Genomic DNA, 14197 nt, shown 5'->3' with positions numbered 1-14197 from the left:
AAAATTATTCTACTTTAGTGAGTTTATATTATTTCTCTCTCACACATACATACATATAAATAATGTATTTGTGAAAACATCACTTTGTTTCTGGGTTGGCAGTATGAAGTTCTAAAGAATATTTTTTAAGCTTCTATCAAGAGGCTAATAATTTTTAAAGGTGTTTTTGCAAAGATACTACTTGGAAAAGATACTACTAATTTTGATATGCCATTTACTGTATCATTCTAAAAACAATAATACCTCAAAAGGATCCTTCCTGACAACTGGAAGAATATTCTGATACACATAATAAAGATGGCCAGAAATTCTTTTTCCTTGAGAATCAGACTGGAAACCTATTTTGTGAACCACCTGGAAAAAGAAAAAAGTCAACCCTCTAGACCATCTTTCAAACAGAGAACCTATTAGGGAGGGTTTAAAGTTATGAGACAGATGTTGCCTTGGGCTCCTAAACACAGCACAGGTCAGCTACAGCAAAGCTGACAGCAAAGCGTAAGAGGTAAGAATGAGGAATGAATACTGCTTGACTAGGGATTTTCAAAACTGGTTTTGCCAGCTCCCAGAATTTCTACATCTCTTAGTAGCAGGGGGGAAGATTCCCTGGAGAAGGAAAATGGCAACCCACTCCAGTACTCTTGCCTGGAGAATCCCATGGAGGGAGGAGCCTGGTAGGCTACAGTCCATGGGGTTGCAAAGAGTTGGATACGACTGAGCGACTTCACTTCACTTAGTAGCAGGGAAGCTCTGCTTTAAGGCAAGTTTTGGAAATTGAAGATCAGATTAGAATTCCCTACGACTCCTACCATGGGGCTACCTTAGAACATAACTTTTTGAAGTAGTATAGCATAATCAGTCAAATAAGAGCACCAGTTTTGTGTGCCAAAGATAATATATAGATTTTCATTCTCTTAAAGCCTTAGTCAAGTGTGTGTGTTTTGAGGGGCTAATCTAACTTTTAATGTTTAGGTAAACCATTTATAAACAGAAGTGCTTTTCGAAGAGGCTAGAGAAGGTACTGAAATAATTCAGAAGCCATTTAAAAAGAGGTCATCCCACTCAGTGTCATCTATCACTATCTAACAGATTTAGATAGTTTTTCCTTATAGACTTCGATACTAAAGTTCATAGTAATAAAATTACTTCTAAGACCTGTATTACCTGTGAGACTCACTTTCTAAATCTGTTATTCAGCCTAAAAATAGTAAGCAGAAATGAAAACTTATGCTGAAGTATTGTTTGCACAACTAATTCTAATGACTGGTTCACACTAACAAAACTAGGAAAATAGTAATTCTATATAGTTAGTATAATAAATAAAATGCAAACACAAAATATTTCAATACATAAATAGAAGTTTTACACATCCAAAATACAGTACATATATATATATAAAATATATCTCTAAAATTTAAGAAGATCTACAAACTACTGTAATTTTCATTATAAATTACACATATACTTCAATATAGAAATACATTTAACATTTTAAATTGCAGAACCAACTTGCATGGTAGTACGGTAGAGAGTAATTTTATATATCGAGTTTTCAGTAATTCCTTGTTATAATTCAATGGACGGATATGACTGTGATATATGAAGAACTTCTTAATTATGGCAAAAGTTATTTAAGGACTACAAAGATAAATATTCATGTTCCATTTCTTTATAGGGAGTTAATACTGAAAGCAAATGGGAAGATAACATATTTTTAATATCCTGGGTCTTGAGCACCAACTCTGTAAAATGGTATGGGCCAAAATGAGTTTCTAGAAAGATAAATTACTAGGTTATCATCCCATTTCATAATTCACTTAAGGTTACTTTTTATAAGTATGCCCCGAAGACAAAATGTATTTTAAGGTGTATCAAAAGTTAATAACTATACTGCCTCTCAATATGTCAAACCCTGTATGATAAATCTCCACTGTAACACTTTCAAACATTGTCTTTATATATACAGAGAAAAATGGGACAATCTAACAACTTAGAGGTAACAGAAAGACAATTGAAGACATTCATTTCCCTACTCAAATAAAGATGACCAAGAATACTTTACTAGATAAATGCTAAAAGGAGTTCAATATTTAATCCCATACCAATGCTTGCCTATTTTCTTGTTTTGGCCAGCTACATTAGTTATTTAAGGAGAAGTTCTTTAAATAACTGAATTATTTAATGGGAAACTTTAGGTGACTTTAAAGTGACTTGAGAAAAATCTGTTCTTTCTGAAAGCTGACATGAGGTGTTTTTATATATCTATTTGTCTTTATGTTGGAGAATCCCTAAGTCCTTGGGGGTAATTTCTTATTCTTCTCAAATTTGTATAATCTTTTCTGTAAAGAGGACACAGTGAATTAAAGTCTCTGACAATTGTACTTACTTTCAGAAAGTAGATTTTTTTTCTGCAACTTACAATTAAATTAATTTACAAATATAAATATAAATTAATCTGTCATTAACGTCTTCTTCCCATATATCTCATGCCATACAATCACTTTAACATAGAATTTCTGTTTCAGATTTTATCTTCTAAATAAAGCCTCCAATTTGGGGAGTAAATATACAGTCTGATTAAAATGTTTAAACATATTAAACATATATATAACAACTTAATTGCTACTGATCCACTGATATTTATTTTCTGTTTCTTCTTTTTGGGCTCTTTGTTCTTCCCGGTGATTAGCTGCAGTCCAAAATGTTATTTTTTTGAGTACTTGTTGGAGAAGTTTAGGAGGTAATAAAGATATCTGACTTTCTAAAATTATAGCATTTTTACCAATGCAGTCAAGGCATGACCTGTAAGCCAAACATAACAGAATTATTACTTTTTGAACCTGAACTTACAAAATATTTATAGGCAAGTATTGTAAAAATATAATTATAAAAATCTCACAGTATTATGTACTCCCTTTGTACTGTTTGGAACGTGACAGGATATATGTTCTTTCCAGAGCACCACATTACTTGTGCATTTTTATAGCACAGTGCCTATGTCTGACCAAAATCCAGTTACAACTTACCATGCATACTGTTATTTAAGTAAAAAAGATTCAGACTTAATTTCGAAGCAAGTTAGTCTGAAGCAGACTCCTTTTCACATATTCTTCCAACCCAATAACCATTTACTCTTCTCTGAGAACTGTCTTCTTCTCCATCACCCTGAGATGCAACACTTTGCATCCATTTCATCCGCTGTAACCCGACCCTCCCTGCAGCCTGCACACACCTCCAGAAATGATTTCACTGGCCTAACAGCCAAACTGAGTCCCAACCTCAAAGGCAGGCACATCCAGTGTCCTCTTCCCCATCACTGCTTATCTCCCCTTCCAAAGCTTTCCTTTGTGCTTTTTGGAACACTAGTTGTATCCACAAACACTCCTGCTTTCTCTGATTTTCTGTCCCTGTTTTAAGTGAAATCTAAGGAAACTGCCTTCTGCGCAGCCTTCTTGAGAAAAGGGAACAAATGTCCCCCTCATCGCCATTTTCACACGGGAGCGGATACTAGTATGCATTCTCCGTGCTCCTCCCTCCTGCTTCCAGGCTGCAATCATTTCACCCTCCAGTGCTGCCATCTGTTAACCTCCTGCTCACTTCCCCCCATTACTGAGGACTTTGGCCCTGGGCTCATCACAGTCTTGTCCCTAGACCGATTTTAACATCTGTGGGAAACCCTTTTTACTCTTATAACTTCACTCTGAACAGTTCACCTCTGAAATCTAAAACTTCTATCCTCCTCTTGGACCACAACCTTATATTCTTTTAACTTTTATACCCCTTTCCTCCTCTGACTCTTTCTGCATCTCCAAATGATAACACCCGTTCAGTTGTAACTTTCTTACCTAACCAGCCTGTCCACATTCATTTCACGGTTTACCCAGATGCATTTTCCTGTCCGGATACACTTCATTCTTCATTCTCTTGCCACTGTCCCTCTGTTTATACCATCCTGTCTAAACTCAGCCAACCATCTCCTTCCTGCACTTACAGCCTGGCTGCTTCATGCTGGAGAAAACCATGTTTCTGTGGATATAGCATACAGATTCTGTTCCATCTCAGCTGAGCCCTCCTGAGTGCTCAGCAGGACAATGTTGTATTGATACATCCCTCCTCAGCATCTGCTCGCAGTCTCCTCAGCAGCTGTGGAACATCTTCACCACTCTTAAATTCATAGCCTCACCTCTCCTCTTCCTCCTCAGACAACCTCGCTGTCAACCAAAACCTCCTCAGTGCCCTGCCCCAACCAACAAAGTCACCTATTTTTATAGCTATATTTCCTCCTTTCCCCATTATTTTAAAAGTACTCTTCCTCCAGTCAAGGGATAATTCTATTACCTGTTTGCTAAAATCAATCTCCTCAAGAGCCTGCTCCATTCATTTTCCCTTCATTTACTGTGTTTCCAATAGCTGACTCGCTGATGGCTTCTTCCATAAGCATGGAAACAAATACCCTCACTCCTCTGGTTGTGGTGCTCACCCCCGAAGTTATCCTGGCTTCCTCCGTACGGTACCAACAACGTCTTAGTACCGCCACACTCCACGGCCCTTGCCAGCCCAGGTGCTCCGTGGCCTCCTCACAGGGAGCAGACGCTCCATCTGCAGTGCTCTCCCCGCTCAGTTTTTGTGCTCCGTACCTCCTGCTTCATCTTTAACTCTGCTCACTCTCTTGTGCCTCCTTCTTCATCTTTAACTCTGCTCACTCTCTTGTGCCTCCTTGTTCTATTCCTCAAATGTTATGAGTTCTTAATGCTCAGTTGTTGGCCCCCTGCTTACTCTCAAAACTCTTCCTGGGCAGAGCTGACCCACAAAGTCACACCACTAACTAAACAACAACTTTGGGGTTAAAAGAGAAATTCTATATACTAGATGAGACGCACATATATGTGTCTAATATTAGACACACTCTGATTTCAGAAAAGTTAAAATATGAAAAAGTCGGGCCTAGAATCAAGGAAATACACTATGTTTAACACTCCTACATGAACTAAATTCAATTTTAGAAACAAAATTGTGACTACACTGTATATTTTAATTTTTAGAAATTGTACTGGTGAGATACGTTCGTGAGGTTACTCCTTTCTGCCCGTGGACGCCGCCGAGAAAGCATCGTTGAAGTCTTCCCCGCCTCCACTGCCGTCATGTCTAAATCAGAGTCTCCCAAAGAGCCGGAACAGCTGCGGAAGCTCTTCATCGGAGGATTGAGCTTTGAAACAACCGATGAGAGTCTGAGGAGCCATTTTGAGCAATGGGGAACACTCACAGACTGTGTGGTAATGAGGGATCCAAACACCAAGCGATCCAGAGGCTTCGGGTTTGTCACATACGCCACGGTGGAGGAGGTGGATGCGGCCATGAATGCAAGGCCACACAAGGTGGACGGAAGAGTTGTGGAACCAAAGAGGGCCGTCTCAAGAGAAGATTCTCAAAGACCTGGTGCCCACTTAACTGTGAAAAAGATTTTTGTTGGTGGCATTAAAGAAGACACTGAAGAACATCACCTGAGAGATTATTTTGAACAGTATGGGAAAATTGAAGTAATTGAAATCATGACTGACCGAGGCAGTGGCAAAAAGAGAGGCTTTGCTTTTGTAACCTTTGATGACCATGACTCCGTAGACAAGATTGTCATTCAGAAATACCACACTGGGAATGGCCACAACTGTGAAGTGAGAAAAGCCCTGTCTAAGCAAGAGATGGCTAGTGCTTCATCCAGCCAGAGAGGTCGAAGTGGTTCTGGAAACTTTGGTGGCGGTCGTGGAGGTGGTTTTGGTGGGAATGACAACTTTGGTCGTGGAGGAAACTTCAGCGGTCGAGGTGGCTTTGGTGGCAGCCGCGGTGGTGGCGGATATGGTGGCAGTGGGGATGGATATAATGGATTTGGTAATGACGGAAGCAATTTTGGAGGTGGCGGAAGCTACAATGATTTTGGCAATTACAACAATCAATCTTCAAATTTTGGACCCATGAAAGGAGGAAACTTTGGAGGAAGTTCTGGCCCCTATGGTGGTGGAGGCCAATACTTTGCCAAACCACGAAACCAAGGTGGCTATGGTGGCTCCAGCAGCAGCAGTAGCTATGGCAGTGGCAGAAGGTTTTAATTACTGCCAGGAAACAAAGCTTAGCAGGAGAGGAGAGCCAGAGAAGTGACAGGGAAGCTACAGGTTACAACAGATTTGTGAACTCAGCCAAGCACAGTGGTGGCAGGGCCTAGCTGCTACAAAGAAGACATGTTTTAGACAATACTCATGTGTATGGGCAAAAAACTCGAGGACTGTACTTGTGACTAATTGTATAACAGGTTATTTGAGTTTCTGTTCTGTGGAAAGTGTAAAGCATTCCAACAAAGGGTTTTAATGTAGATTTTTTTTTTTTTGCACCCATGCTGTTGATTGCTAAATGTAATAGTCTGATCATGACGCTGAATAAATGTCTTTTTTTTTTTTTAATGTGCTGTGTAAAGTTAGTCTACTCTGAAGCCATTTTGGTAAACTACCCCAACAGTGTGAAGTTAGAATTCCTTCAGGGTGATGCCGGGTTCATTTGAAATTTATTTACAAACCTGCCTGGTGGAGAAGCTGCTGTCTTCAGAGCCTTGGTGTAGCTGATCTGACAGTTACTGTGTTGTGACCTGGAGTTCACCACTAAAAGGGTCACCCATGCAAAGTCATGGAGGTTTTTTTTTTTTTTTTTTGGTTATTAATGATTGTTGGCACATCCTATGCAATATATCTAAATTGAATTATGGTACCAGATAAAGTTATAGATGGGAATGAAGCTTGTGTATCATCCATTATCATGTGTAATCAATAAAAGATTTAATACCCTCAAAAAAAAAAAAAAAAAGAAATTGTACTGGTGTATGGGTCATCATTACAAATTTGGTTATACTCTTAGGCAGCTGTAAAGTTAAATTCAAGTGATAAACTACTTGAAAAATATTGTAACACTTCCCAAAAAGGAAGAAGAAAGAAATTATCATATATTAATAACATATATATTTTAAAATAATGAATTTTCTTACCTGAGTAATGAATAAGGCTGTGTCTGAAAGATCAATAAATCATTACAATGACCCTAATCAACATAAAAAAGGAGTTATCAAGACTTTTAATAAAAATAACAATAACATTAATAACTGAGTATTTTTATTTTATAAATGTAGAAGTAGTTATGTAAAGCAGCAAATAAATCTCTAGTCTCACACACACACAAATATATACATACCTGCTAGCTATACAAACTTTGGGTATATGGTTACCATTTTTTCAGTGACCCAACTTTTAACTAAGCACAGCCTATATAACTGCAAATGTTTTTTCTTAGAACAGTGGTTTCAAAATGAGAATGGTAGTGGTTTTCAAGTTTTTTGTCTTTTAAACAGAACTTTTTCTTCCAAATGATTCATTTTAAAATCTCTTTATTCTGTCTCCCTTTTCCAGGTGATAGATTCCCTGGGAATTCCTAATTTGAAAATCACAGATTCGGATGATTTTTTGGATAATGACTCTCTCATCTAAAAGTTAATGGGGAAGAGTCAGCAAACATTTTTCTTATCCTTTCAAACAGGTCTTTAGAATTTCACAATTTATGACCATGATTTTAATCAGAATTCATATGTTAATGATAAAGTTTGTATCCTAAATAAATAGAGATTTCTAGTGCCAAAAAAACAAAGACAAACCACAAAATTTGCTTTTTAAATAAAGGTAAAGTTGTGGTTTTAATCTTTTATTAAAGCACTGAGTTCTTAGCCAAAGAAAGTTCTAAAACTTTCACTACACCTAACATTTGATTTGGAGGCCCCAGAACCTTACAGTAAACCAAATTCCCAGGAGAAAAGCCACCTTATTTCAGGGCTTGCCACTCTGTAGGAGCAGCTCTGGAGAAAACAATGCCTGAAGAGGTGAGAGGGCACTGGGGCTCTTGGGGGCGGGCTCTGGCTCAAGCGTAGCCCATCCCTGCCAGCTCGCAGTGTCAGCCATTCCCCAGCGCCTGACGCAAACCAGAGCAAGCAATCCTGAGCTCCTGGTCCATCATGTACAGACTGTGCCCATCTCTCTGAATTTCCCAGGGTGCTAGGAGGGAAAGAAAAATACTTTCCAAAGTGAAAAGTGAAAGTCATGTCCGACTCTTTCCGACCCCATGGACTACACAGTCCATGGAATTCTCCAGGCCAGAATACTTGGGTGGGTAGCCTTCCCCTTCTCCAGGGGATCTTCCCAACCCAGGGATCGAACCCAAGTCTCTCACATTGCAGGGAGATTCTTTACCAGATGAGCCACACAAGCTACAAAATCTACTCATTTATTCCTTTGACTTTAGTTTTATCAGATTTTAAAATTAGAATGCATTAACTGAACTCAATTGTAAAACAGGGGTGGATAAAGCAGTGGCAAAGGGAACATAAAATAGAAATAAAATATACTTTAAACATTTCAAAGTAGTTTCCTCATGAAGGGAAAAGCTAGCATTGATAATGTTCCAGTTATTAAGTTAGGTAGCAAATTTCAGGAGTACTTATACTTAGTAGTTTACATATACATTATACATATTCTTTTCATGTTTACAAATATTTTAATTTGATAAAATTATAAATACCCAGACTATGGTAAGGGTCAAAGAGAAAAGGAAGAGTCATCTTTCTAAAGCTCTTCTTAATAACTTGACTAATGTTAAGTTACCCCACTCCAGTACTCTTGCCTGGAAAATCCCATGGACGGAGGAGCCTGGTCGGCTGCAGTCCATGGGGTCGCTAAGACTCGGACACGACTGACTTCACTTTCACTTTTCACTTGCATACATTGGAGAAGGAAATGGCAACCCACTGGAAAATCCCAGGGACGGGGGAGCCTGGCAGGGACTATGGGGTCGCTCAGAGTCGGACACAACTAAAGTGACTTAGCAGCAGCAGCAGCAATGTTAAGTTAATAGACCTATTTTGATTTATCAACTCCAAATATCCTGAAATGCTTCACAAAAGTCACTCATTCTGGAGATTAATCATACAACGGTGTAACATTTTGTGCCCTTCCATATTTTTCAATGTGGGAATATCAATAATCTTTTTGAACAGCCATTTAGCTTCAATAAAACAATTACTCAGAGAAAATATTTAGATACGAAAATTTCTTACTGTATCCAAGGAAAGTAAATCATCTTTGCTCCCACCAAATACCATTATTTCATTTTCTTTTCCCAAACAGGCTGTGTGCCATAACCTGTGATTGAAAATTATAAACAGGGAAATACGATCAAGGAAAAAGCTGTACATCACATATAAATCAATTTTAAACTGAACACTCTAAAATTGAATCTATTTCAAAAGAGGCATGATTGAACGTAAGCCTATATCCTCAAAGAGGTTAGATTTTAAAGATTCCTCTAGAATCATTAGAGACTTAGGTTCTAGGGTTCATTAAATCACATTATTTCAATGAAAGAGATGACTCCCAATAACTCTTTCATATTGTATCCTTCAACTTTTTTCTAACCTCTTTATCTCATAGATGCTGCTGCTGCCGCTATCACAAAATAAAACGATTTTAAAAAGAACTGACCAGCCTATTCCATAAACAGTTTCCTTACTGCTGTCTACCATGGCGCTATTATCATCATTCTCTTTACATTGTCACATCAATCACTTTGGGCACAGAATGCCATAACATGTTCCTCATTTTTCTGTCTCTAATCTCTTCCAGCTACATAGAGCTGATAAATAATGTATTTCAAATATTTGTTGTTTTTAAACACGGATATTTCCTGATCAGGAAGCATCTGTGTCATTGTTCTTAGCCTAAAATTTATGATCAACAGCTATTTCTTTTTCTGATAAATTGTAATTCCTTTCTTTTTTCAAATGAACCCTCCCTCCAACTTCAGCCACGTTCATTCATTTGTGTCCCCTAAGAGAAAAGCTTGTGTCTCTTTCTAGGCTTTGGTTTGCCCTGTTTCTTAGGCTTAGAATGAGAAGTCATTCTCTCAGGGCCTAAAAATAGGCTCAAAATCCCCAGGAAGCATTCCAAAGACCACCCAAATTGGCTCTGTTACCCTCTCTGCTCAGCATCTTTCAACATTTATGTGCTTATTTTATAATATCTTAACTTACATTTGAAGACAAACTGCTCTATCTACTACTTCAATTGTTTGATGTAATTTGTTTTCTAACTCCCAACAAAAACTCTATAAAGTCTTTAAGGTCAAAAATGGCCCCAGTAGTGTGCTGAAACCATGGGTAAAGCCAGTTGTGCCTGGCAACTCCATGTTCAATGATATGTTGGCCACAGTGGAAATCAGCAAATGCTACAAAATTAGGATTTTTTTTTGGTTTTGTTTTTCTTGGAGAGCAGTTGTTAACTATGTACCAGCACACCACTGGAATTTGGGTAATCTAATTTTATGTTCTCCTTAAAAATACTTAATAAGGTTTTCTGCATCCGGTAGGTGCTCAAAAACTTCTGACTAACAAAAGCAAACACAACATATTAGCATAATTTACTCAATACACAAATTATTTCAGAAAGAGCTAGAGCATCTCATGTTGTTTTGGAAATGGTTTGATAGCTCATATTCATGTATGATTTCATATTATTTACCAAAAGCAGTGTTACATTTTTATAAAATTCAACGTTTCTGGGGGTCTAACTCTCAGAAAACAGTATACATAATTTCTCACTTTTAGAAAATAAATGAAAAGTTTCACAAAGTCATTGCTTTGTTTCTGAGAGTATTTGATTGCTTTCCTTAATAGACCAAATTGCTGAAGCAACAGATGTCTCCCAAATTACCTATTACCACGTATTTTATTACCACACAACTATTTTTAGTACATTAATTCTTTTTATTTAATTCCCACAAGTGCAAACAGTGGGACTGTGCACAATTTGTTAAAATAGTTTTCTCAAACAATCATGACACATTTAAGGACTAATGCACTTGGAACCCAGAATAGAACTGAGTCACTAGAAATTTTGTTTGGGAAATACTCTGCCCAATTCTCCAACTTGTATGTTAGAATATAAGTTGTATAGATCTTCAGCAACACGCAGATTATGTTGTAGAACTGGGGACAGGGTTTGGAGGAGGGACTGAGCAAAGGAGACAGAGTATAACAAATGCCCTCACAGGAAGGAACAGCTTAAGTTTGAGAAGAGAAAGCCATGTGTAACCTTGGCAATACTCATGGGATCCAACAGTGCCTAAGGCTCTACATATCAACACTTTACTGGACCTCTTTTACAGAAACAAAAAAGGGACCTTGCTGATAGCCACCAATATAAATGATCTGATATGATTACATAGATGGCTATTCACCGAAGCATAGTTCATCTAAAGTGAGAGCTAGTGAAGAGTGCTAGACTGGAGGACAGTGGTTCTCAACCAGGGTCAATTTTGTCCCCAAGGGGACATTTGACAATATCTGAGATATTTGATTGTTATAATACCAGGTGTGTGTGGCAAGGGGGAGTGGGCGCAACACCACTGGCATCTATTACGTAAAGGCCAGAGATGCTTCTAACTATCCTAAAATGCACAGGACACACCTAACAACAAAGAATAATTTGGTCCAAAGCATCAGTAATACCAAGGTTGAGAAACCTTTCCGTAGAATTACAAGCGGAGGATTAGGCAGCTTACTTTTCAAATTATAACTTGGAAAAGTTTGCACAAAATATATTTTGGTGTTAAGTACATTCTTACTTTCATAAAAACAACTAGTATATATACACTTATGTATGTTCTCCTTACAATGAACTGCATCCCACCTGTTCTCCTCCTCACCTTGTAACCTGAAGATAGGTCTGCCTCTGTCTTATCTGCCTGAGGGGAACTCTGGCCTGGACTTCATCATCTCGGAATACTGGAAAGCCTTTCCTGCCTCGATTTTGGTGACATCTAGCTTGCAACCTGATGTTTTTTCTATAGACTGATAGTTTATGTCCTCTCACAGCTGCTCTAAACTTATCACCTAAACATTCTAATAAAGCATATGATTTACATGACACATCAGTTGAGTTCAAAGAAATCTCTTTACATAGCTCAGTTCTAACTAGTATTTTATTGATAACAATTGTATGGCTCTAATTACTCATTAAGGATTGAAATATTAAACAGGAGCAATGAAAAATTACACATATTCTTACTACCACTTTGGTCTGTAAGTAATGCATCCACACAGACAACTGGAAGAGAACTAAGAGCTCCTCTGGTCCAATTCCCTCATTTCATAGGTGAAGAAATTGATGCTCAGCTTCTTCAAAGTGACTTGCCCAAGCCAAAAAACTAAGCGTTAGCTGAGCAAGGACTAGAACACTGGGCTTCTGGATTTTAATATAATATAAAACTCTTCAAATTAAACAATATATTTCAAAAGACCCAGAATTGCTAATACAGTCCACTGAATTTTTATATATAAGAATATGATAATCACAGATAAAGTTATGATAAGCTCTAAATGTATTGTGCATATTAATATAGATATATACTATATATATATATTTTTCAGGCCTTTTTCTCAAGTATGTTACTTGTTATTTCTTAAATTTCTGAAATACATAACATTAGGTTATGCATTAATATATCATTAATTAGCTTCACATTAATATAAATAATCTATAGTAAAAAATTCTGAGATACATGATATAAAAAGGAATAAAACTGCTTGAATCTCCTATGGATATATCTTCATCACATTCAATCAAATTAGAAAAAATAAGAATTATAATATGAATGTGATTTTCTTTGTAGTCTAATAATGATATATTTTTCTACAATTTTTTACTCTATAATATACCACAAATAACTAATACATTTTCAAGAAATTTACATTAATGAGTATATCAGTTAATAAACAAAATAATAATCTGTCATCTACTGAGATAAACATGAAAGCAACTTCCTCATTAAATTGCTATAAACCACTTCAAAACCCAAATAACTACTAATAAAACCAACCTCATTTTCATCTACTTATTAAAAATATTAACATTATATGATACTTTCAATTTCTTAGCCTTTTCATATTTACCAGGCAAGATTATTCAGTTAGCTAAAAGAGTAATACTTTCAAATATACAAATATGGATAGAAACTGAATATATCCTTTCTATTATCTAATTTGGGTAATATCAAGCTTATTTGAAATATATCCTTCCAAATGGTTTCCTGTTTTAATAACAAACACTATAAATTTACTGCTATATTTTAATACTTTAAAATTCTTAACTATTTCAATATTTGCCAACTTCTAGACTTACCTGGGTTTTGTTTTAGGTAAATGTGTAAGCTGCTTCCAACAATTTGTTATGACATTATGAATCCAACCATCACCTGCAATATTATGAGTTTAGAAATTAAGATCAGGTCTTTGGGATAGAATTTTAATTTTTCCCCCAAGTTTATCATGCTACATTTATATGACTATCTTTTGTGTGTGTGCATATTTTATCATAAAAACCCTCAAACATGGACAAAAGTCAAGTGAACATGACAATGAACTGTCACATAACCCAGATTCAACAGCTACTGAGATTTTGCCAAATGTGCTCCATTTATCTCTCTCTGTTTTCTTGCTGCTGAATTATTCTAAAGCAAATCCTAGCTGTCTTATTACTTTCCCCAGTCATAGTTCAGTGAGCATCACTAAAAAACAAACAAACAAACAAAAAAACTAGACATTTTGTAATTAGCTACAATGCTATTATCATTTAACCACAATGCTACAGTCACAGCCAAGAAAACTACAAGTGGTTTTTTGGGATCATCTGATACCCGTGTGACTGTATCTTAAGCTGAATCTCTAAGGGAGGAAACTGACTGGAGTAGGAGTTAGGACATTTAGTTCTCCATAGTTCAATGACAAAAACCAGCATATAGGGATCTGAAGCACTAAAGCTCATGAAGATATATCAAAAAAACCCTAGCGTAATGGGTAAATGTTAATTTTTTTCTTCCAGTTTTATTATTGAGATATGAGTGACACACAATACTGTACCTATTTAAGATGTAGTGATGTTAGTTTTTAAATTAGATTCCAAATCTCTTTTAATTAAAAAACCCACAAATTAGACAAGTATAAAAATCTACAAAAACTGGCTGTTCCTCCAACCAGCATCTGGAGTTTCCTGGCCAGCAGACTGCCAGGTACACAGCTGGTGCTCAATAGAAATTTTTGTTGGAAAACAAGTAATTGTTTTTACAC

The 14197-nt window shown here is 36.7% G+C and overlaps 2 protein-coding genes across 3 annotated transcripts in view; one reads left to right on the top strand and one right to left on the bottom strand.

Annotated features, from left to right (window-relative positions):
• Positions 1-1337: 1337 nt before the first annotated feature.
• The window catches only part of KLHDC1 (kelch domain containing 1), a 76347-nt gene continuing 63487 nt past the window's right edge, over positions 1338-14197 (bottom strand). For both annotated transcript variants that reach the window (XM_069596125.1, XM_069596123.1), the window contains exons 10-13: positions 13254-13326; positions 9134-9218; positions 7022-7074; positions 1338-2799 (exon numbers count right to left, since the gene is read on the bottom strand). In XM_069596125.1, the coding sequence (XP_069452226.1) occupies positions 2613-2799; positions 7022-7074; positions 9134-9218; positions 13254-13326 (398 nt within the window). In that variant the 3' untranslated portion in view covers positions 1338-2612. The remainder of the gene's footprint in view (positions 2800-7021; positions 7075-9133; positions 9219-13253; positions 13327-14197) is intronic.
• Positions 5059-6446, top strand: LOC138443546 (heterogeneous nuclear ribonucleoprotein A1-like). Its single transcript, XM_069596126.1, has one exon. It carries the CDS (start codon positions 5139-5141, stop codon positions 6096-6098), a length of 960 nt encoding a protein of 319 aa, XP_069452227.1. The 5' UTR covers positions 5059-5138; the 3' UTR covers positions 6099-6446.

This window comes from Ovis canadensis, chromosome 7 (genome assembly GCF_042477335.2).
Source record: "Ovis canadensis isolate MfBH-ARS-UI-01 breed Bighorn chromosome 7, ARS-UI_OviCan_v2, whole genome shotgun sequence".
NCBI classification, from domain to species: domain Eukaryota; kingdom Metazoa; phylum Chordata; class Mammalia; order Artiodactyla; family Bovidae; genus Ovis; species Ovis canadensis.
The sequence above is the reverse complement of the archived record's forward strand: the minus strand, read 5'-3'. Positions and strand labels throughout refer to the sequence as shown.